The sequence below is a fragment of the Ammospiza nelsoni genome, chromosome 1 (genome assembly GCF_027579445.1).
Source record: "Ammospiza nelsoni isolate bAmmNel1 chromosome 1, bAmmNel1.pri, whole genome shotgun sequence".
Taxonomy (NCBI): domain Eukaryota; kingdom Metazoa; phylum Chordata; class Aves; order Passeriformes; family Passerellidae; genus Ammospiza; species Ammospiza nelsoni.
Window position 1 is genome coordinate 117,176,155 of NC_080633.1, and position 24,675 is coordinate 117,200,829.

Below are 24,675 nucleotides of genomic sequence, written 5' to 3' on the forward strand. Positions count from 1 at the left end.
GGGTAACAAATGTGCTGATATTTTTCTCCCTAAAACTTGTTTGGGACAAATCACCTTCAGTCAAACAGTCTGGCCTGGCATTTTGTGTCCAAAGTGACTGAAAGCATCTCTCCACCACAAAAGAATGCAAGATGTGAAAGCATAAACTTGTAAATCTTCTTTACTTTGGTTGCTGGTTAAGGGCAGTTGGTATCTGCAAGCAGAGTCGCCACTGAATTACAACCAAGATACAAAAATACTTGCTAAATGTATGGGCTCCCTTGACTATTGTCTTAAAGTTTATTTTGCATGTAAGACACAGTGTTCAAATTTTTGATTTTTACAAAGAAAAAGACAGCATTAGACTACCTTTGCCCATAAAAAATGGATCCAAACAAATCTTGGGAGTTCTTTCAGGAAGAGGATAGGGGACACATTTTGGAATAGATCATTCTTCTCTGTGAGATCAGACTTCCCTGAATGAGAACTTTTCTGAGTCTGTTGTTACTGTGTTGTTGCTTTTTGCTTTTTATTCCCCAAGTCCAAATGTGTACCTTGTTAGGTTAGCTTTTTGTCAAGTCATTTTGCCATTACTAATTCTCTTGAGTGAGTATTCAAGTTTTGGAGACAACAGAACTTCAGTCTTGCAAACTGCTGTAGTTGCAGTAGTAGCATGATAACCTAAAGATGAGTAATGAACTTCATTGATACTATTCTGTGTTACCATCATAAAGGAAATTAGGAGAAGGATTGAGAAATCCACCCTATCATATGGTGAATCTTGTAAATTTGATTTTCTTACACAAATTGAGCATATAGCTTTGTGGAAAGGGGGAGAAATATTGTGTCTTTTAGTGTACAAATTCACTAAATTAGGCTAAAATATGTGTTTAAAAAAAAAATTTAAAAAAATCCCTTCCTAAAGGCTGAGTTTTGGAGTTTAGTCTGTATTTAGTGGGTCATCTCTATATGCATTTGAAAAATCTGTTGTGCATATAGCTAACTTTAGTTCATCGTAGGACCTGGCGCTTCTGCTTGCTCATCTGATTACGCAGCTCAGGGGAATAAGGTTAAGGACATGCTGTTGGTAACTAGAGCGTTTTCAGGGCTTTAGTTCAGCAGATGGGCTGCTCAGCTATATTCATACATCTGCCTACCTGCTGTGGCAGCTGCTGCTGCTGCGTGTTGTGTTCTTTTGTTCTGTTCCACCCAAGAAAGGAGTACTAGGAAGTGTAGTGAATGGATTAATTTAAGGTTAAGACTAGTGTTTTGCTTGCTTCCTAACTCTCTATCATAATAAAGCTTTAAATAAAGCTAATGAATCCTTTGTAATGTGAAATAGATTTTTAAGATGTATTTCAGGGGGCTGAAAGTAGCTAGCCTTTAAAAAACAGTCAAGTATGTTTTCTTTATGTTGCCTGATGCTATTTATTTTAATATCTTCTTCTCTTTCTCCCCCTTCCCCTGCGTTTTCTAGGAGCAGTAACCAGACTTTGCCTGACACTGCGTGGTCCAAAAGAATTAAGGAAATATGGAATGACATGAAGGAGATTAGTTGAGGATTAAAGGCTTTGAGGACAAAACACCTCACCGAGGTGAAGCACAGACTAACATTCTGGTTGTAGCTCCAAGGAGCTGCGTGCTGAAAAAAGATGGCAGATCCAGGAATGATGAGTCTGTTTGGAGAAGATGGGAATATTTTCAGTGAAGGGTTGGAAGGTCTTGGAGAATGTGGATATCCTGAAAATACAGTGAACCCTATGGGTCAGCAAATACCCATGGATCAAGGATTTCCCACTTTACAGTCATCTCTTCATCATCCTCCTGCAAATCAAAACCAAGCCAAGTTGACCCATTTTGATCACTATAATCAATACGAACAGCAGAAAATGCACCTGATGGATCAGCCGAACAGGATGATAAGCAATGCCCCTGGGAATGGTATCGCGTCTCCTCATTCGCAGTATCACAACCCTCCAGTTCCTCAGGTTCCTCACAGCAGCGGTGCCGGTGGTCAGATGGGAGTCTATCCCGGCATGCAGAACGAAAGACACGGCCAGCCCTTTGTAGACAGTGGCTCCATGTGGGGACCACGGGCAGTTCAAGTGCCAGACCAGATAAGAGCACCGTACCAGCAGCAACAGCAGCAGCAGCAGCCGCAACCCACACAGCCGCCACAGGCACCCTCCGGACCCCCTGGGCAGGGCCATCCTCAGCACATGCAGCAGATGGGAAACTACATGGCTCGTGGTGATTTTTCAATGCAGCAGCACGGTCAGCCGCAGCAGCAGAGGATGAACCAGTTTTCTCAAGGCCAGGAAGGCCTCAATCAGGGAAACCCTTTCATTGCCACCTCAGGACCTGGCCACTTGTCTCATGTGCCCCAGCAGAATCCCAATATGGCACCTTCTTTGCGACACTCAGTCCAGCAATTTCACCACCATCCCCCTACTGCTCTCCATGGGGAATCAGTAGCCCACAGTCCCAGATTCTCCCCTAATCCTCCCCAGCAGGGTGCTGTTAGGCCGCAAACACTTAATTTTAGTTCTCGGAGCCAGACGGTACCCTCACCTACTATAAACAACTCAGGGCAGTATTCTCGATATCCTTACAGTAACCTTAATCAGGGATTAGTTAATAATACAGGGATGAATCAGAATTTAGGCCTTACAAATAACACTCCAATGAATCAGTCTGTACCAAGATACCCAAATGCTGTCGGATTTCCATCAAACAGTGGTCAAGGACTAATGCACCAGCAGCCCATCCACCCTAGTGGCTCACTTAACCAAATGAATACACAAACTATGCACCCTTCACAGCCTCAGGGAACTTATGCCTCTCCACCTCCCATGTCACCTATGAAAGCAATGAGTAATCCAGCAGGTACACCTCCTCCACAGGTTAGACCCGGTAGTGCTGGAATACCAATGGAAGTTGGCAGTTACCCAAATATACCCCATCCTCAGCCGTCACACCAGCCCCCTGGTGCCATGGGAATTGGACAAAGGAATATGGGCCCCAGAAACATGCAACAGAATCGTCCATTTATGGGTATGTCTTCGACACCACGGGAGATGGGTGGGCACATGAGACCAAATGGTTGTCCAGGTGTTGGCCTTGCAGATCCACAAGCAATACAAGAGCGACTAATATCTGGCCAGCAGCTTCCTAATCAACAGCAGTCTTTTCAACAGCAAATGCCAACCTGTCCTCCCATGCAGCCTCATCCAGGGATACATCACCAGTCTTCACCACCCCCACATCCTCATCATCAGCCTTGGGCACAGCTTCACCAGTCACCACAAAATACACCACAAAAAGTGCCTGTCCTTCAGGTAAGCTACTTCCAATTAGTTGAAAATGTTTTAAATGACTGTAAATGCCTTTCAGGATACACAAGAACTATGGTTTCAAAACTGTTGCCCCTGTTCATCTCCCTTGTTTGTTATTGGTTGCGTGGCTTTCTTGGTGTACAGAGGCTGAAGGTAAAATGATGTTCACCCGAACATCATTTTAGAAAGATACCCATCTTTCTAACATCCTTATGGTAATTGTTACAGGATAACATTATGGATAGACCATAACGTGATATGACAACAGGACAAGCAGAATGCCTACTATTTTTTTCTTGTTGGTTGCTTTGGGGAGAAGATGGAAACCACGTGTGAGAAGTGTCATTTAATTATTCAATTTTTGTATTTGCAACTTGGAGGAAGAAGTGTGTGTTATAATGTGTTTGTTTTGGCCAAACCAAGATCTTTTTCTTAGATCCTAAGGGAATGTTCTGTGGTTTTAAATTAAGGCTTAAATTGTTACATGTGAAAAAAATTTCTGGCGTGAACTTCTTTAGCACTAAGTAATGAAACCAAGAAGTGACGGGGAAACAGTTTATACAAGGAGAAGACAACATTGTGAATCAGTCTGAAATTAAATCTTCTGAGGCTCAAATGAAATGTTAAATACAATGCAAGTTTTGTTTTACTGTGGCTTTGATCTGCCAGGCTTCGATGGCTATGTATTGCTTCCATGTCATTTTTCAATTAAAAGCTAAAAATGGTAAAACATCTTGATCCTCTGTGGCTTAACAGGTTTGGCCACGTGCTAGTATGTTAACCTTCAGCCGAAAAAGTGCTTTTTGGAATCTTCACATTTGCCATTGCTTGCCTTTGACTCAGTCAGTCAGAATTCAGGAGGTTTTGGTACCGGATTAATTAGTGGTCAAGATATTAAAGATTTACTAATTTTATTTTTTTTTCCCCGATCAGTCAGTAGTTAATGCCAAGTAGCTCTGCCCATAAATATTTGGAGACAATTGTTGGAATGCAGCGGTAACGACGCGATGCTACAAAACACGTAATAAATGATAAAGGCAGCTGTCGTGGGCAGCGTCCCGGGCCTGCGCGCAGAGCAGCTGCTCGGCCGTCCCCTGCGCCGCTGCCTGCCGGCTGCTCCTGCTCGCTGCCCCGCACAGCGTGAGCCGGCGCTGCTGACAAGGAGTGCCGCATGGAGCAGCTCAGCAGCTGGGACAGGCTTCCACATTCCCCGTGGAAGAGAGGAGGAGGAGGGGGACTAAGCTGGGCAAGCGGACAAGTGCACTTTCTCTTGAGGGAGGCTCTCTTAAAGAGTCAAAATATATCTTCAAGACCATCTTTCTTTTCCCTGCCTACCTCAAAGTTGGCTTGAAATTATAGATGTCTCTTCCTCTCTCTGCATTTCCACACACAGACTTTGTTTGGAGAACTTAAATTACAGTTCTTGTGTGCACGTGGAGTTGTGTGTTCCTGTCTGAGACAGCAGCTCTTGCCAGTGCCTCCTGTTACCAACTGTGTGGGTAAGCAGGATGAAAAGGAGAGAGATCAAGACTATAGGGAAAAAATGTAAAGAATGAGTGAATATTTGGGAAGGTGGTAATGACAGCACAGAGAAATCAGTACAAAAAGCGTAGGAATGAGAAAAAGAAGTATAAGACATATTTTTTACTCTAAAGATGAGAGCTGAAGCATCTAGTAGAAAAAACATGAAAGAAAATTATAGAAGTAGTAACCTAAGACTTTTAAGACAGTAAAGGAACAAAAACCAGTGTCACTAGGATCTTTCATAACCCATGATGTGGGAGGAAATACTTGAGGTGGGACTGTACCCTAAAGCAGTGGTATTCTTCACCAGCATGAATTCCTTGTTTTCATCTGCCCATCCAGTAAGCCTATTTTTGGCATTAAAAGGTGGTTTGGGAGAAGAAAGTTTACTTGAAAAATGTACAAGCTTGTTAAATGTTCTTGGGACATTTTTTTCCCTTTAATCAGTGAAGAGGTTAAACACAGACAGCTCAACCCTTAAATAAGCTAAGCAACCTATTACAGAGTGCTGAACTGCAAATGAATAGCTTGAAGAAAGGTAAGTGCTGAAACGAAATAATTAGAGGAAAACCACATGATAACTCCAGTTACTTGATTAAAATCAGTAATTCAGACAGTTGTAGCAAGCCAAGTAACTTCTCTCTTAGCTTATTTCTGTTAAGGTTTTATCTGGTAAAAGTTACTGTTCATGTACCTTCCCATTAAGTAATTAGTTTGAGCCCTGATTGTAGTAATGAAACTCTTAACAGGCAGGCGTTTCCCCCTAGAAAACTGTTTGGATGAAATGAGTATTGTTCAAATCAACGAAAACTTAACCCCTCCCCACCCCCTGGGGAAAAAATGCAGATGTGTGAAACCCCTGCTCTTCAGCATGAATACAGAGTTGGTAGCTCTCCTGTGTCATGGTTTTCCTTTCATGTCAGTAGGCAGAAAACTGTTCACCAAAGAGCAGTTATTTAAATGACTGGTTTGTTTTTTATTTGTATAAAATGAATCAACAAAATTAATATAGTCAGTGAAAATGGAAATCACTATGTACTTTAAAATCAACAGAAATCATCTTAGTAATTATTTTTCAGTGATTTGAAGCTAGCCTTATCATGGGAAGACTGTAATACTTGTGGTTAACCAAATTACTGTTTTGTTGTTAGATATGTTGGATGGAAAGTGAAGTTCTTTTGCTTTTAAGTTGAAAGAGATTGCTGTGTTGATTCCAAAGCTTGTTATTTCTTTTTTTGTGTGGAAAACTGCAAATTATTTTGGCTGTGAGATGAAGCTGGTGATTGACAACTCATCTGGTTTTGATTAATAGCTGAAAACTAGACATGGTTGTTTAGGACTGTGTTAGCAGTGAGCTGTTGGCTTCAGTGGAGTTTGATAGACCCATAAGAACCACTGCAGTGTTGGGGTGTTCAGTCAGTGTGCTTGGTTTGTCAGGCACTCCTTTGAAACACTTTTCACTAAAAGTTTTTGGAAGAGCTTGGTGGCCATGGAGTAGGAAGGCTGGTTCTACTGTGGCAGAGCCATCCACCAAGGAGCAAATCAGGGAGCAAATCATTGCCTGTTTTCACAGTGGAGGCATCTGTGCTGGGCTTGTGAGCTTGTGTTCTCCAAAATACTCATAAATGATCTGGAGAAGAGTGAAAAGTCAGATGGGAAAATTTGCTACTGCTGTTGATGTACCCAAAGCAGAGTACCAAATGCAGATGTGGTGAAAAACCTAATAAGAATGAAATAAAATAATTAGAAATATAATAGAAGAGTCAATTACTTGCCCACTAAGTTGTGTGAGTCAAGACATGGCTGCGGAGGTTTAGATTGGATATTAGGAAAATTTTCATCACAGAAGGGGTTATCAAGCATTGAAACAGGCTGCCCAGGGAAGGTAAAAAGTTGCCATTTGTGAAGGTATTTAGAAGATGTATACATGTGGTGCCTAGGGACATGTGGACATGCTTTAGTGGTGGACCTGACAGTGCTGGGTTTACAGTTGGACTTTGTGATCTTAAAGGTAATTTCCAACCTAAATGATTTTATGGTTCTGTGGTGCTTGAGTAGTGAAATGGCAGGCAAAACCATCTCTTTAGGAACAGGTCTCAGTGTTGGATGGCTGTCTGAAAATGAGCTATAACAGTTAAAGAAATAAATCAGTAGGAACTGTAATGAAAGTAGGAGGAGAGAACAAAACAAAGATTATTACCTGTATATATGGTATGCTGGTGAGGCAAATGCTGTGAAGTTCTGTGTTCCTTCCTCAGACCTCAGAAAATACAGCAACACTTGAAAAAGCTGTGGGGGCAGGCTGGGGGATGTTTTAGTGGGGGAAGGAAGGAGAGAGATGGTGAAAGCCTTTAAATTGTCAGTGCTACAGGTGCATGAAGAGGATGAATGCGAAGTAAGGGTTGTTTGTCACCTGCTTTTGTCTCCTTGAATTCTTTTTAGGTATTCAGCAAGTTGTCCAGTGATGAGTTCAGAACTGAACATTAAGATGCTGATCTCTGAGATGTTTCACAGAAAAATGCATCATCATTTGATAAACATGAAGGCACCACATTTGGCTCAGCAGATCTGTGCCATACATAAGTGACTGAGAATATGTTACTGGCTTGCATCTCCTGTATGCATGTCTGGTTCTTGTCCTCTTCCACACACTTTATCAGAGGTGATATCAGGTTAGACAGGCCTTTGGAGGCCTAATGCTATGCAGTTGTTCTTACATATCGTTATTTTCAGAGCATTTTATTGGTGATAGAGGAAGTGTAGGAGTTTTCTTTGCCAAGAATAGGCTGTCCTGGGTGTGTTGTTACACACAACTTATTTACCCACAGCTACTGTGTGGGCTGAAGTTTCGAGCTGTATTCATTAATCATGTTCCACAAATGCAATCCACATTATTTATAGTCAAACACAGGAGTATTTAAATGACAAACAAGTATGGTATAGCCTCCATGCTTGGCCAAATGGGAGAGCTCCACAATGGGCACAAATAGTGTTGAAGGATTCTGGGTTGCAGTGTCCAGGTTCTGGTGGTGAAGGAACTAATTTTGTGTGTGTGTTACCGGTTCACTGCCAGGTTTGTTCTTCTGGCCTTATTATCTGTGGGCATGTGACTTTGCTTTAAATCATAACTCATAGCTGTGTTTGGTATGAACACATTCTTTTGAAATTTCCTGCCCTCCCTTGCAGGGGAGGAGGCAGGGAAAGTCCTGCTGAGTCACCAGCTGGGTCACCCCTTTCACAGGCCCTTCCTGCAATTTCAAACTCTGTGTTGCTGCCTCAGTTTAATTTATATTTGGATGTACGTGAATGGAAAGGGATGTTAATGAAAACTATAATCATCTGTATTGGTTTGATGCAATATTCTAACCTGGCAGAAAGTAGAGGTTAAATCAGTTTCTGCTGGCACACTAAAATGAAGTTTATTCTCTCCTGGGTTTTTGTTTTAATGCCTAATAAGAAGTGATCGACTCTTTGCTGTCTTCACATGAATTATCTTTCAGTATTTCCTGTAACTTTATGTAGTAACAAATGATGCCACTTGAATAGTTAGGATTATTCCCATAAATAATATTCATAAGCAATTTCCCACATCTCCAGAGAGAGCTGCTGGCTTTTTAATCCCTTGAGTATTTAACTTTTGGACTATTTTCCTGTTGATAAGTAGAACAAATCAAATTTATTTTAAAAAAACCCTAGAAACACTATTGGTTACTTTTTGTTTTGATGCAGAGGTTATTTCACATGACTGATAACTAGTCTTGTGGGGTAGTGTGTATGCTGCATGTTCAGCAAAGTCTCGTGGCTGCCTGCCCCTGGAAATTCTAGTTTCCTTTTTCAAGTGTTCACAGGCCAGCAAAACAGTGTATGTTGGCAAGATTTCTGAAACTGCCAGACTAAATGTAATTAAGAACCCACTAATACTGAACCTTTATTAGTTACAATTGTATATTAATTTTATGTATAGATAAGCATAAGTGTGTGTGTATTTCTATAGTACATATGGGGACAATCTAGGCAAAATAAGAGGTAGTGGATAGTAATTGGAGAGAAAAAGGGAAGAAAATCCATAGTTTTCATATTAAAGTAAAGGTTGATAGCAGTATTTTTGTCTTAAAAGTTTACAGGCTTCTGCTGTATTTTGTTTGGGCTCTGAAGAATTCTTGTATTTATCAATGTAAGCAATGTAATTAACTAAAATTTTCCAACTAAAAGGAAAACAGACCGTAAAATCTAGCTTTGGTCAGAAGTGTTGAAGTCATTTCACCCCTGTGGAGTAGAATTTTCTGTTACACTGATAACTTGATCCATCTGTGAGTGAGTTTCCATGCAGGTCTCTCAAAGGATATAATATTGTGAAGTACTGTGTCCAACAAAAAGTTCACATTCTAAAATTTGCAGTTGTATTCCAGTCTAACAGTTATTATTAACATATCCAAAGGCTTATTTCTTCCTCACCCTTGGAAAGGCTATGTGTGCTTTTGTAAATTAAGTGCTTGCAGTGATTTTTCAGTGAGTAGGCCTTTCGGCCAAAGATTTGTAGTTTTGAGGTGGTTTTGCTATGAACTTTTTGGTCTTTTTTACTGTTGAGGAGGCACGAGCTACTTCAAGAATACTTTTTCCCTCAGGTGCCATGATTTAACTGTGATGAAAATAATTTGTGCCATTAAATTGTCTGCTCTGAAGTTTTGGGTAAAGCCAGTTTGTAGCATTAACATGAAAACATAAGTCTGCATCAGCATAGTGATTTGTAGGTTTAAGAGTTACCCAATTTGTTCTTCAGCGTGGGTATTTTGAAGATTTCTGTGAGATGTAGATGACACCTGAATGTATTGTTTCCTGAAATCATTAGCATTTTCTGAGGAATCACTGAACTAGCAAAGTTTTTGAATTTATGCTGCTTGTTTAGTACTTCAGTATTGTGTTATCATGTGCTGCTGATGGTCACTTCCAGTGGGACTTGACAGCTGTCTTGCTTTCCCTTGGTTGAAGATGTTGTCCTATTTTATATTTATTTGAACAAATTTTAATCGGTTGTTTCAGAGAAACCTTTTTCATCATTGAAAGCTGGTAGTCTAATAAAAACCCTCATGTCTGTGTCATCATCGACCTACAGACACAAGGATTGAAAATCAGGGCAGATGAAAGGAAAATGCTTGATTTTTTTTTTTTTTTTCCTTGATTTTTTTAAAAATTTCATTAAATACAGTGGCAGTCTTAATAAAGAAAAAGTTGCAGGTGAAGAAATAAGTTCCTTTTAAGTTCCTTTCTTTTTGTTGTGGATCCTTGTCCTGGGATTCTGTCCTGCTCTTTCTCATGGAATTTGAGGCATCCATTTATTTTAAGCTGTCTTGTCCTTGCTTGTATCTTGAATGAAAGTGTCACAAACTTTTATAAGTGTTCTTATTTCCTCTGTGGAGTAAATTGACACTGTGGAGTATCAATTCCCACCATGATGGGACACCATCACTTTGAAGTGTAATTTGTAACTTCTGTCTGTAGAAGTTGTTTTCTCTCTCAGTTCAGTAAGCCAGTGCTTTTCACTTTTGAGTTTTCAGATTTCAGTTCTTTTTAACTGTGTGATGATACATGTGTTTTACTGGTGACAATGTAGTCTGGATTTGGGGAAAAAATTCAAAACACTTGTTTGATTTTTTTTTTTTTTTGAGATGCTATCTGTAAATATTTATAGACTTCTCCAAAGAGTTGTAAAGTGTGGTAGCTAAAGAGCAAGGTTTGACACCTGTGAGTGGTTAAAGCATCGATTTGTACATCTATTCTTTTAAAATATTCTCGAATTTGCCAGTGTGATTTAAAGATGGTGAAGCTGCTTCCTGGAAGCTGATAGGAGCAGAGTAGGAAGTGTGGGCAGGAAGCAGTGATCAGGGAAAGGCTGAGCCCATCTGACAGAGCAGTGCTGAACAGCAGGAACGGAGAGGAAATGGCCAATGCCTGTGTTAAAATGGGGACAGAGAAGTTTAGGGAGTCACTCCACCTCTCTCTGCATGAGTCACCTGCCTCTTGAGCCCTTGCCAGAGACAGCCATTGGGCACAGTGGTGCCTCTTACTGCTCTTGTCACTGCTTCAGGGTGTACCTCTGTGTCACCCTGCTGTGGGCACTTAGCCCACTCACAGCTTCCCAGCATGGATAGCTGTGTGAGCTCAGTAACTCCCAATATCTAATCTGCTTTAGAAAAATCCCCAAAAAATGTGCAGTGAAGGTGGCTGTGGTCTGGGATACAGAACCTTCGCTGCTTCCTTGCGCCTGCCTGATCATTTGGTGAACGGGCTTATCTGGCCAGGTCATGTTCCTGGCAGCTCTCCATTGTGTGACCACAGGATCACCCATGTTGGTGCTGTAGGAGTGGGAATGCTTGCTGGGGCAGAATGGGGACTGCCTCTTCCTCTGGCAGTGAGCTTTCAGGCCCTTTAATACCCTTGCACAGCTCGTTTTTTTTATAGTACCTGCCCTCAGTAACCAGCTCTTGAGTCCTCTCTCAAATTAAAATTTCTGTTAGAAGTCCTAGAAAGCTTTGTCTTTATTGAATTAGTGACAAACAGGCCACATTCCAGCTTCTCCCAACTTCCCTCTTACTCCACACAAATATTAATGACTAATTTGATTTCAGGAGTGTTTTCTTTTTTAGAAAAAGGGGGCTGTTTTCCAACTAAAGTATTTGCAACTGTTCTGTTATTGAAGAGGTGAAAGAATATCCCCTTTCTACCAAACAACTTGGCACAATTTCATTCAGTGTGTGTCATTGAGGATGCTTCCAGTGCCAGTTAGTGAATTGTCTTCTTTGAGTACTGAATGGAATTTTTTTCTAGCATAGAGAATTGTTTAACAGCATGACTAGTTAGAAATAAAACTCAGATTAATTTTTTTAGTCATCTTTGTGAGGAAGCAGAACTGAGAGATAGGATGACTAAGTGATCTGTGTGTTTGCTCTTTCCAGAGTTTATAAATTATTCTTTTTGATTTTACTGTACTTTATACATTACCTATTTAGTTTGAATTTTCTCTCTTCCTGGCAAGACAATAGTGCTGCCTCTGTTTATGAAGAGGAGCATAGAGATATGGCCTTAGATTTTGTTATTTATTCAAAACTAAAGTTCATAAAACCCCCAATTTAATTCTTACTCAGGTGTCTGTTACTCTAGCATGTGCCCCCTCTTTGCTCTCTGTCACTCCTTCCAGTATTACTCTTGCTTTAGAGTGCAACTCAAGAAGACTGAGATGACCAGTTTTAACAGTTAAAAGCAGAAAATCCAACTTCTTGTGTAGGAATTTTGTAGTTGTAGAGGTTAGTGTGAGAGTAGTGCAGTTACACAAGATGTGGAAGAAAAAAGTGGATCTCTCTGATTTTTCACTGTTGGGCTGTCTTTGTTCCTTTGCTTTTGTTGTTCCTCAACACCAAAGATTGGGATGCAGCTCTTTCCTGTAGTCATCCTCAGTGATTTTACTGTGTTAGCCAAGCTTAGGGGAGAGAGCAGCTCTTGCGTGAGGCTGAGCAAGCAAAATATTAAGCAAAATATTAAGAACTTCTGGGGAATGGGTTCATATTGCATGGGTTGCTGCTGTAGAAATTAAATGTTAAGAAATCGCAGGCTGATAGAATGACTTGCATTGGAAGTGACCTTAAAGAGGATGTAGTTCCAACCACCCCACCACAAGCAGGGATGCTGGAGTGGGTTAACCCTGGGTGGATGCTGCCCACTGGATCAGGTTCCTCAGGTCCCCATCCAACCTGGCCTTGAATGCTTCTAGGGGTGGGGCATGCACAAGTTCTCTGTGCAACCTGTTCAGTGCCTCTGTACTGTCTTGAGGAAGGAATTTCTTCTTAACATCTAATCTAAATCCTCTTTTTCAGTTAAAACAATTCCTCTTTGCCTGTCTAAAAAGTTGCTCTTCTGCTTTTTTTATAAGCCCCCTTTAAGTACTGAAAGTCCATAATCTTAACTTTCTAAAGTCATGATTTCTGAATCTTGGCAGATTTCTATGGCATAGTATTAACCTTTTAATTTTGGAAAATTGCAAGTATTTGTCGTCATGAATGCAACACACACTTCAGTATGCAAACCCAAATGTGCCACTGATACATTGCTATAACATTGTAGGAAGTGCCAAACATTTTTTTAGCAAACGTTTATTTAGGCTTTAGCTTCCACTTTATTTTTAATATTTATATTAAAATATGAGTTTGTTTATATTTTCTTAAATGTAGTCTCTTGTTATTGTAGTTGTAGAGGAAATTTTCATATTATACTTGAGTTCCCAATGTATACCCACTTACAGTAGACTTTTTATAACAGACTGAATAATTTAATTGGTTGAATCAGAAAAAAATAGTCCATGTTAATTGTGCTAGCTAAATTGTGTCCTGTTATGTCTCTGTAACTCCCACTAACATGACTACAGTGACTGAGAAGTTAATAGTTCCACAGATTTTTGGATGCAGTTTTCCTGGAAGAGGAGAGAGGATTCATGACAAACTTTCTAATGTCTAGTAGTCAATATGAACTCTTGTTTTTTCCACTCTGCTTGTACATCTCCTTTCTCTCCAGATGGCCCTCCATCCACTTGCATTCTGGTACTTGGTATCTTTTTTGGCCCTGCAAGATGCTGATAAGTGTGATAATACTGCAATTTTCCTTACATGTGAGCACTGGATGATATGAAGTCCTTAATTTTATTTTTGGAAGAAATCTTTCTGTACCAGCCAATTGTTGCTAAATATAGTGAGAGGCTTATAATACGCAGTGAGTGTTTGAATTTAAAGTAACACCTTACCCTAAAAAGTTGACATCACAGTTTACTTGTACAACTGTGTATGAAATACAGTCATTAAAACTGGTCTAAAACTTTGGGCATTTTGGCATTTGTGTCTGTCTGTTAATGGGATCTTGCAGATGTCTGCTGGGGCAAGCATTGTCACAGATGGACATAGGGACACATGCCTGCAGTACTGGAATACTGCTTGGTTGTGTTTCTCTCTGCAGGCCTCCCTTGAAATACTTCAGAAAAACTTGTTGAAAACCAAATAATGCTGTACCTAGGGTATTTGATTGGGACTGGGAGAATTTTTGCTGCCTGACACAGATTGGTTGTTTGGTGTCAGTATTTCAGTGTTCCTGGTGGGTGTGCTTGAGGTGCCCTGCAGCAGTGGTGAGTTTCTGCAGTTCCCCGCTGCTCTGTACAGCAACACCCAAAAATGTAACTCAGAAACTGTTATGGCAGCCAGGGGTAAGTTAAAAGTGTTGCTTTAGACACAGCTCTGCAACTGTAATATAACATTATGATATAACCCCACATTTAGAGCTGGTATTGCTGTAGGCGTGTCTGATTTAAGATCTGCCTATAGGGATTTTTACATTTTACTATAGGTTGTGTTAAGAATGTCTGGAGCAAAGATACTAAAGACATTTGCACTAAAGATAAGGTGTTTCATAGAACAATGTTAATCAAACTGGTTGGAGAATCTGAGTTACCTCAGTTGGTAAATGAAGTAGATGTTTGTCCACAGAAAATGAAGTGTGAGATTTTTGTTGAGGTTTTTTTTCTTGTGTTTTTGATTTTGTGTGTGTGTGTTGGGGGTTTGTTTGTTTGGAGTTTTTTTTTGTTTTTTATTTTGCACTTTGTTTTGCATCCTCCCCATCTTCCCTCCAGTTCTAATGACACATTCTGATTTAATTATTAGTTCAGTTCAGTTACTAGAGGAGCTGGGGAAAGGCCTACCTTTGACATGCCACAGCTAACATATTCAAAGGCTATCTTTGTTTGCTGCTGTGACTATAGAGTCTGAGATCTTGGGCTCTTTGACATAAATGGCTCTTAGTAGCAAATAGAACATCAGTGGATTTTTATCAAATCTGTGGTTTCAAGCCCATTTTGTCATATTGAAGTTAGTAAAATAGTGCAATGAAAAGGCCATAGGGAGAACTGCTGTCTTCCCACCCCATAAGAAAAATAGAATTGATTACTGCTACTTCTGATTTTGTATCACATGTGTATCTGTTAAGATTTCTTTAAGTTGATATTTCCAAGCCATGGACTCTTATACCTCTAAAGTCTCTTGCAGACTACTCTTATGTGACCTGGGGAAATTGATTAAGGAGAGCAGATTTATATGATAAGCAGCAGTATGCATGTGGGAAGTTTATTAGAACAATTACATGTCCACTATTAGAAGCATTCAGATCTTGGCAACAGGAAAAAAAAAGGGGGAAGAGGGAAATTTGGCAGAACAGAATTCTATGGTGTAGCATCAATCTCACTTCTGATGGGATCTGCTCAGATGGGGATGGGGCTGGTGTCTGAAATGACAGTGGTTGCATCTCAGTGTAAAGCAAAATGCAGAGACTGCCTGTCCCAGAAAGTGTATTGTGACCAGTACTGCTCAATGTCTTCATCAATGACTTTGACAGGGAGATCAAGTGCACCCTCACCAAGTTTGCAGATGACACCAGGCTGGGTGTGGAAGTTGACATACCTGAGGTCCAGGATGCGTCCAGAGAGAACTGGACAAGCCAGAGGAATGGGTCAGTGTGAACCTCATGAGGCTGAGCAAGTCCAAGTGCAAGCTGTTACACTTCCATCACTGGGGGCTCAATGGGTGGAGAGCAGCCCTGCTGAGAAGGACTTGAAAGTGCTGGTGGATGAAGTACTGCACATGTGCTGGCACCACAGAAAGCCAATCATATCCTGGGCTGCACCAAAAGCAGTGAGGCCAGCAGGTCAGGGGAAGTGATTCTGTTCTGCTCTGCTCTTGTGAGATCCCACCTGGAGTGCAGCATCCAGCTCTGGGGTCTGCACCACAGGGGAGGCATAGATCTCTTGGAGTGAGTTCAGAGAAGAGCACAAAGATTATCAGAGGCCTGTAATTCCTCTCCCATGAGGAGAAGCTGAGAGAGTTGGGGTTGTTCAGCCCAGAGAAGAGAAGGCTCTGTGGAGATGCTATTGCAGTCCTTCAGTACCTAAGGAGGGGCTTATAAGAAAGATGGGTACAGACTTTTAGGAGGTCTTGTTGTGATAGGACAAGGGGTAATGAAAGAGGACTGGTCTAGATTAGATATAAGAAAGACTTTTTTTTTTTTTATAGTAAAAGTGATGAAGCAATCTAACAGGTTCCCTAGAGAGGTGGTAGATGCCCTATCCCTGGAAATGTTCAACGTCAGGTTGGATAGGCAATCTGATTGAGTTGAAGGTGTTCCTGCATATTGCAGGGGGATTGGACTAGATTGCCTTTAAAGTCTTTTCTGACCCAAGCCATTCTATTATCTCTCCAGGAGGGTGTTCTCTGTTGGCTCCTGATGGTGTATCCATATCTCACCTGAAAGTTATGGATTGTATAGTGCCAGCTTTTTTGGAAAGGCCATGAAAGGACCAGTGTTACATTTGTTATGTGTTATATTTGCCTTTTGCTTTGAAGGGATCTGGACATAGCTGAGCCTTTTCTGGGGGATTGTAAGATTTGTTGTGGGAAGTGTCAGCATGTAACCAAAGTTACCTGAGTTTGACAGGTCAGTATTAGTAAGCCACCTAGAAAAAATGGCTTTAGCCTATGATATGTACGCTCCATATCAGTTAACTTCTTCCATCAGATAACCTTTGTGTAACTTGAATCAGTGGGAATTTGTTGGTGGGTCACACAAACACGATCACTGTTTCCATTTCAAAGGGTGGAACTATGCAGATGGTAACATGCCTGGGGTTATGGAGGTGACCACAAACCTCCTCTGTCTTCCACCCCCACCATCCTGGGTGAGATCCTCCACGTCTGCCTGGAGCTCTGCTCTGAGGGGTGCCTGCCTCAGAAGCCCTGCCTCGTGTTAGCATTGCTGATTTGCCAGCTCCTGCACACTTTCTCGAATGTCAGCTTGACTTCTGTGGATTTACAAGTTCTCAAAAAAGCCTTTGAGTGTCTTTTGTGTTACTTTGTCTTCTAACAGATCTAGAATATAACCTCTGCAGCTTCACTATGTGACTTCCTGTATTTAAAGGGTTTTTACTGACTATATCTAATTGGATAATTTTTAATTATCCAAGTTTCATGCAGAAACTGTGGGGACTGGTACATAAAAAGCTCACTAGCAGTGCAAGTGAAAATGCTTACCTTGCTTCAATGCTAGAAAATCACCAGTTTATTTCTTGCAAGTTAAAAACACAGAATTACTTAAATCTTGATCAGCGTCTTTTCCTTTTAACTCAGAAATCTGGTCTCTGAGTTGTAGCTGCTGAAGAGGTAGATGCTTGTATTCATAAGTGAAGCAAAGAAAACATTGTGGGGCAGAAAATAAATATCTAAGAAAACTTGGGTTGTAAGTAGTTGAAGTAAGATCTGCAGGTTGTCTTGCTTTTTCAGTCATCAACTCTTAAGATCACTAGTAGGTTTAAAAGATGAAAGTTTTTGCTCCTTTCTGTCTCTTTTAAGTGTCTCTACATCAGTTTGTATCAAACCTAGGCTAAAACAAAGTAGTTCTATAAACCACTCAATTCCCCAATGGGTGGGGATAGAAGAAGGGTATTTAGGTTATTGATTAACTAGTCTGGAGAGGCCTCAAAGCAGGCTGTGGACTTCTGGGCTGGGAGCTATGGGGTAATTTCTATGGAATAAGTTCCTCTTTTTCTGAGGGAAGAATTTATTCCACCTTCATTTATCCTCATTGATTCTGATCTCTTGTATTAGGGATGTGTGTAGGAAGCTCTTGAGGAAGAACAAGTTTTCCAACACAGCATTAGAAAGAGCTGAAATTCTCTTTGGAGTCTTTTTAGTTGCAAAATTCTGGTTGACAGGGTATGACACAGGCCCAGCAACTGGATACTAGCTCCCTCCTGCACTAACCCACTCCTTACAAGTATGTCCCTAATACTGAAATGATGTAACTGTGTAAATAAACAAATGATGGATGATCAGTAATTTAATAAATTGCATACTTCTGTTTTTCTCAAGTCTCTGTTGTCTGGAGTACTTGAAAATAAAAATGACTTTGGCAATCTTTGGGGAAAATTGTCCAAACCCAGGAATAGAAAAGTTACTGCAAAAGAACGCTGATTACTGTGACATCTTTATTTAAATAGCAGCCCTTTCTATTTTAAACAGTATTGTTGCATATGATAGTCATGATACAAAGACAATTACTTGCCAAAGAAAAAATTTTATTAAAACAGGCATTTGGAATTGCAGAGATTTTCTTTGGGGTATCTGAGCAGTCACATTCATAGCTGTGATCACTTAAGGTTGTGTGTGATGTAAGGCTTGTAAACCAGGTAATACTACAGGGCTTTTTCTGACTGTTTTGGCCAGTGTAGTTATAAAAGCTTTTTGGGTAGCCAGCCCCCTTTCTCAGGTTTGAAGATAAAATTTCTGTGAGTAGGAGCTTGTTTTACCAGCTCTATTAGTCTGCTTAATAGATGCTTTCTTCCCCAAGAAAATTAAACATAAGTGGTTTTTCTAAGCATGTTTAACTTTCTTCTAGTTAAATATTCTAGTTTACTAGCATGTTTGATGTTTGTCATATTCCAAATTGGATTTGCTAAAATGCATTTATTTTTAAATGTAAACAAGATTTTGATGTTGATTTTTACTGTTCCCCAGTCATTAGAAGCAAAGTACTTGTAAAAGGTTGTCTGGGCCATTGAGTTGAGCTTCTAGCTGTCACATCTGCCGTCTTATGAACTGCTTTTCTAAACCTCATCAAGGTCAAAGAGCACTTGGCTTTTGCTTCCAGTATTCCTGGTTTCTGAAATTCTTACCCAGATCAGTTTGAATGTTGAACATCTGACTGTCCTAAATTTATTAGAATGCCGGTTTCATACTGAATTTGCTCTGGTGTCATTTTTACCCATCTTAATTATTTTCATTTACTGTATTAGGATTCGTCAGTGTTTTGATAAATAGCAATCTATCTAAAGTAAGTTAAATTCCCTTTGGACTTCTTCAGGATAATCTGTCATTGTACCTGAGGTGTGATTGTTGATGATGTGGGTGATCAGAATTTTGTGCAATGCTGTATTCCGGCACAAATACTTCTCTAGGTTTACTGGAAGCAATCTTGAGAGGCAGTTGAATGTTTTAATTTTTTAATTTTTTTTTCTTCATTGTACATCCCACCAGTTGTTTACAGACAGTCCTATGGTTTAAGTACAAATTGTTTTGGTCTTTAGCTACACAGTCTTACATTGTTTTATGTAAGTATATATGAACTTTTTAAAGTCAGGGGTAATAGAATGGTGCAAAATTTACAAGTACTGAAATATTCAAGTTTGGAAATGCATATGAAAAACTGATTAAATTTGAGAGGGTTCTACACTGATGGGCTTAATTTCTGTGTTAGTGTTTTGAAGTGAGTTCTGAGGCTTTCACTTAAAGCTAGGATGGTGAGTAAGCACAAGCTGCTGTACTGCTAGGAGAGACATTCAGCTGTGTTATACTTAAAGGACACCTTCCTTACCAATAACATTTAAAAATACTAATTCTCTTACTCATCTGTAATCCTCTTCCCACAGCTTGAGCTCAGGACTATAATGGAACCTATTATGGGGAAAAGGTCTATGACTCAGCCATTGAGCCACGCAAACTCTTGGCTTCTTTAATTGGCATCATTAAATCTTTAGTAGTTTTTCTCTCATAATATATAGGTGTCATTGATATAAAATACATCATTACTGAAGATATACTGTACCTTTTGCTCTTTGATTTCTGTGACTTGATCAACCATAGGTGTTCAAAGGCTGGTTAATCAGACTTTTTTAGAATTACTGCTTAACTATTTGGGAGTGTATTGAAAACAAAATGTAAGAGGGCCATTGATTAAATCATTACTTTCTAGGTTATTTTCCTTTTCTATATAGATGCAGGAGAGGAAAAAGGAAAAACCTCTCTTTGCATTGCGTTTTATCTTCATAGAAGTTATTTAACTTGAAGACTGGGTATCTTCTACATGACAGGATGGGAGAAGTTAATTCTTGAGCTTATAACCAGGGGAGAACTGGCTTGATGTAGGGAAAAAACCCCTTTTTTCCCCCATGTTGCAGGCTGGTTTTGGGGTTGGTTTGGCAGCTTTTTGATTGTGTTGATTTTTTTTGTACTGTATTGGAAAGCGAACGTGGAAACAGCTGTGGTTTGGGAAGGGAGTGAGACATCATGAGAAACAATTTAAACACTGAAAGTTAAATGTTTGAATCCATATGTATATTTTAGTAAATGCATGTGTATGAGGAACAATAGCAGCTTTTAACTCTTCTTTTGTTATTTTCCCAAATACTAAATATGGGACCCTTAAAATGTGTCAGTATTTATGTTGGTGTAAGCATTAGTGGCTCTGAAAGAGGCGTGTGATGAGGGCATTGGAAAACTGTAATTGTTTCTTACATCTGAGGAGTCTGCCTTGTTGTATCTCCAGTTGGCAAGAAGGCTTGGTTGTAACATTTATATATACTTTTTGAAAGTAAGTATCAAGAAAGAATCAAGTAAATGACAGAAAATGTTAAACTATGTTACTTAACACAAAATTTACGTGATTGTGTTTACAGAAAGATGGCAAGCTGCACAGCTGTGGTTAAAAAAGATCTGAAGTAGGACTGATGCTACATGTTCCCCATGCCTATAAAATAGGATGTAATCTGTGTATGTAACCTTCTGTGATAGAAGTAGCTTTTTAATGACTTTGGTTTTTTGTTTGAGGTATGGCCTGATAATTCGTTGACTGTATATTATCCAGTAAACCTGATAATGAATATCACTGAATCCCTTGGACCAGGAGGACTCTTCCTACAAACAGTGCCTCTCTTCATATCTTTGTAAAAATAGCTAAACTGGTGCCTCGGGTTTTAGCTTTTATATTTTTCACATTCTGTACTGCTTTAGTGTGTAGTTCTGAGCTTCATATCATGGGACAGTAGGCTCTCTTCACTGAGTAGGTAGACAAAACAATTCCGTCTCTAGCTGGGGTCCAAGGACAAATGATCCAAATTTCAGGCCCAAAAACATAAACGATGGTGGACTGAAGAGAGAAAAACAAGAAGGATGGGACTTCATAATCTAAAGCTATAACTGGGTAATTAACTCCAATATGCAAATGGACCGGAACTTTACAAAAGTGTGAAACCCTGTGACTGGTCATCTATTTTGTGACCATTTTGGATTCATCTTGGGTGTAGCCCTGGCTGGGCTCTTGTACTGCCCAAGGTGTATCCATTAAAGCCCTCTAGTAAATACTTACTTTATTCTTTAACTCTGCCCAGCCTGTGTTCTAGGTCAGCCTTCACAAGGCATCAAAACTTCACCAGCCACTAATTCATTCATCAAATTAAGTCTTCTATAGAGTGTATTCTCCATTTTACATATGAGTAAACCAGTACAGAGGGATAGGGAATTGCCTGAGGCAAGAGTGATAGTAATGGGATTTGGGGCTTCTTTGTGTGTGTTGTGCTGGGCTCTGTTGCCCTGAAGCTGAAGCCAGTAGTTATCCAAGTAGATGCTTTCTTGCAGTGATCCTTAAGCAGTTTTCAAGAAGGTCCATGGCAAGTTCTTTGCTGCGAAGCCCTCTTAGTAAGAAATGAGTATCTAATTTAAAAGAAAAGGAAAAAACAAAACCCAACAAAACAAAAGCCCATCTAGGAAAACAAAAGTATTGCAGTGAGTTGAGGCTGGTAGGAAGAAGTAACTTCTCTTTCCTGATGCTCACTGCTTTCATCACTCCTTGTAGTCTTTCCCAAGGTAACATGAGCCTTGTCTTCAGGTTAATGTCATAGTCTTTTAGATCTGATTTAATCTAGAAGTCTCATCCATCCTGTGAACTGCATGAGGCAGCAATTGTAGAGCTACTAGGGAAGAGATGTTCTTGTGGAAAGTTAAGCAATAGGGCATAAAATCCATTTAGTAACAGCAATTATTCTTTGTTTTCTAATATCTGAAATATTTAAATAATTTAGACTAATTTTAAAAAATTTAAAATGTTTATAATTTACAGTGTGTTTTCTTTGGGATACAATGAACTTTAAGTAATCCTTTTAAGACAGCATTGCATGTTTGCTGTTTCATTTGCAGGTTGATGCATTCTTCAGTGCCTGAAAAAAAGGGTTTGAATTTTTGCTGGACAAGAACAGTTTAATATTGGACAAAAATGGGTTAGCAAAGTAATTCCAAATTATTTGGCGTCTAATAGAAGTCAAAGTGATGGTGGCAGTGGGATTTTGGAGTTTCTTTTTCTGTCATGATGTGGTATTTCTTTGTGATTAAGGAAATGACATTTAGAATGTCAAAACATAATGTTACAGTTTTAAATTATGAATCTCCTAGTACTAAATGTGCTCACCTTTACTATGAGATTGAAACAGCAGCAATTAAACACTTTGAGATTTGGAGTAGACATAAAGAGTAGAGACAGCTTGATTGAAATACTATGGATGTAATCTTATGGTATCAGAAAACATTTATCAAATATGGTCTTTTGGGAGAAAATTCTGAGATGAGGCTCTTTTAATCAGACCAAGTTAGCCAATGCAAAGATTACAATCATGAAATAATAATAATAATTGGTTTAGAGTGGTTTAACTTTCTTTCTTTGGTGGTACCTTAGTATTTTACAGTATTAGAAGTCCATGTGATCAGAGAATTCTGTGTGCTTTTTAAAATATGTAGCAGAAAAGACTTGAGTACAAATTGTAGTTTGAAAAAAAAAAGGACACCAGCACAAGTAATGAATGAAAAGGATTTAATCTTTTGCTTGTGGATACTGTACAACTTCACCTTGCAGAGAGGGAAGATAGCAAGGGAAGAAAAAGAGTATTGCATTATTTGCCTAGTGGGTCTCTTCCAGTCATGCAGATAAAATATTGTTGAAGTGAACGTTTGTCAGCTCCAAACTGAAACCAAAGTGTGGACCATCAAAACCTCCAACCAAACCAAACCATCTGTGCTGGTAGTGTTTCTTCTAATGCTTTCAGCTAATTTTTCTTGATCTGGTACACTCTTAACTGCAAGATATCTTGGTGAAATTATAAAAATACCCTATTGCAAACCACGGAAAATTCAGAGTACTCTGTGATTTAATAAAAATATTTAGGGGTGGTATTGTGGAAGTATCTTGGGACTTCAGTGGACTACTCCTTTCTATGGACAGCAGTAAAAACTCAGGAGTTCCAGTCCTTTTCACATCTGTTGAAATCTTTAACATCTAAGGCCATTGGCCTTTCTTTGAACGTGACATACGTATTTATACCTTTGGGGAAAACTTGTTATTTCTTGGGGTGTGCAGATAGGGGAAGTGATAAAGTTCTTAGTAAAGACTCTCTATGAATTGCATCCTCTTTTCACCAGCCTTGTCATCTGATGCAAGTTTGTCATTAAATTTTGACTGGTATATTTTTTTTACATGCAGTCTTCTTAAACATGGATGTTTAACAAGAGGCTGATGGTAGGAAACTCTAAAAAGAAAAATGCTGGGCTTTTGTTTTCCTAGGTATATAAGGAAGGAGTTAGGAAAGTGATAGAGAAGTTGTATCTATTCCTACTATATTGGAACAAAGGTCATATGATAATAAATGTAATGGATTAAAATGCATTTGAAAGCATTTTACTGGTGGTTGCTGTATCTTACTGTTTGTGAATGTTTGGTGTTGTGCTCTTCAGTTGCTGAAGGGCAGCTCAGTCATGTCTGAGTGAGGGCTTATTGGGCAGCTGTGATCCCTGGGCTGTCTCTGGGATGGCTTTCTCAGAGGTGGGCTAGTCCTGTTGAAGACCCTTGCATTAGTGTGCCCTCAGAAGAGGGGTGAGGGTTTGTCCTGGGGCAGGTAAGAATGGCAAAACAGAGTGTGAATTGCATCAGGAAGGCTAAAAGGACTGGCTGTGGCTGGTGTCTAAAGCTTCCCAAGACTGGAAGACAAGCCCAGAAGAAAGGCCACTCAGGTGTGCATGCACAAGCAGGGTACAAGCAGGACACCTGAAGGTCGAGTTTGAGGACTTCCTGGTGCAGGCATGTTGTAATAAAGTACAGAGGCATGTAGTGGTGCCAAGTAATCAGATTGAGGCACTATGTAGTTGTAGCCACATGGTGCCCATCTGCTCCTAGTGGATTTCCTTACATTCTATTGCAGTTTGGTACTTTTGCAGTCTGTAACTTCCTCATGAAGGGAAGTGTAGGGAGGAGCACTCACTAATCCCCTTCTCCCTGGTGGCCAATAGGAGAACCTGAGGGAACAGTATGAAGTTATGTCAGGGGAGGTTTGGTTTGGATATTAGGAAAAAGGTTTCTCCCCAGAGATGGCTGGGCACTGGAACAGGCTCCCTGGAGAAGTAGTCACAGCCACAAGCCTGATGGAGAAGCATTTGGATGTTTTCAGGGACATGATGGGATGTCCTGTGCAGGGTCGGGAGCTGGACTTTGGTGATCCTTGTGGACCTCTTCTGAGCCAGGATATGCCATGATTCAGTGATTCATTGTTAAAAAGCATTAGTATTGTCCTCACAAGTAATGAACTGGAGCTCACAGGATGTTCATCAGACAGGTGGACATTTCTCTCATTTCTATTTACTTGATCCTTAAGTGTTGCAGAGCAGGCAGGAGAAAAATGTTTCCTGACCTGCAAGTCTTCAGCTTAATCTAATGAAAAAACCCACCCCAAATATACTGCCCTTCTCTCTATAGTTGTTCTCCTTTCTTTAGACTAAAGTAAACTTTTTATTATAAATTATAAGAAGATGAAGTGTACTTATTCTGAATTCAGATGGAGAATACTTTATTAGATCTTTGGCAAATCAAAAAAGAAGTATTGCTTCTAACTTAACACATACACCTTGTATTGTAAGTTTTTTAATAGTATGTATTTATCAAGTAAATA

General features: G+C 39.7%; 1 protein-coding gene across 1 annotated transcript in view; it reads left to right on the forward strand.

Moving 5' to 3' along the window:
* CHD7 (chromodomain helicase DNA binding protein 7) overlaps positions 1–24,675 on the forward strand; it is a 133,092-nt gene that overhangs the window by 39,744 nt on the left and 68,673 nt on the right. The window contains exon 3 of the mRNA XM_059466739.1: positions 1,457–3,317. Coding sequence (XP_059322722.1) covers positions 1,632–3,317 — 1,686 coding nt within the window. The 5' untranslated portion in view covers positions 1,457–1,631. The remainder of the gene's footprint in view (positions 1–1,456; positions 3,318–24,675) is intronic.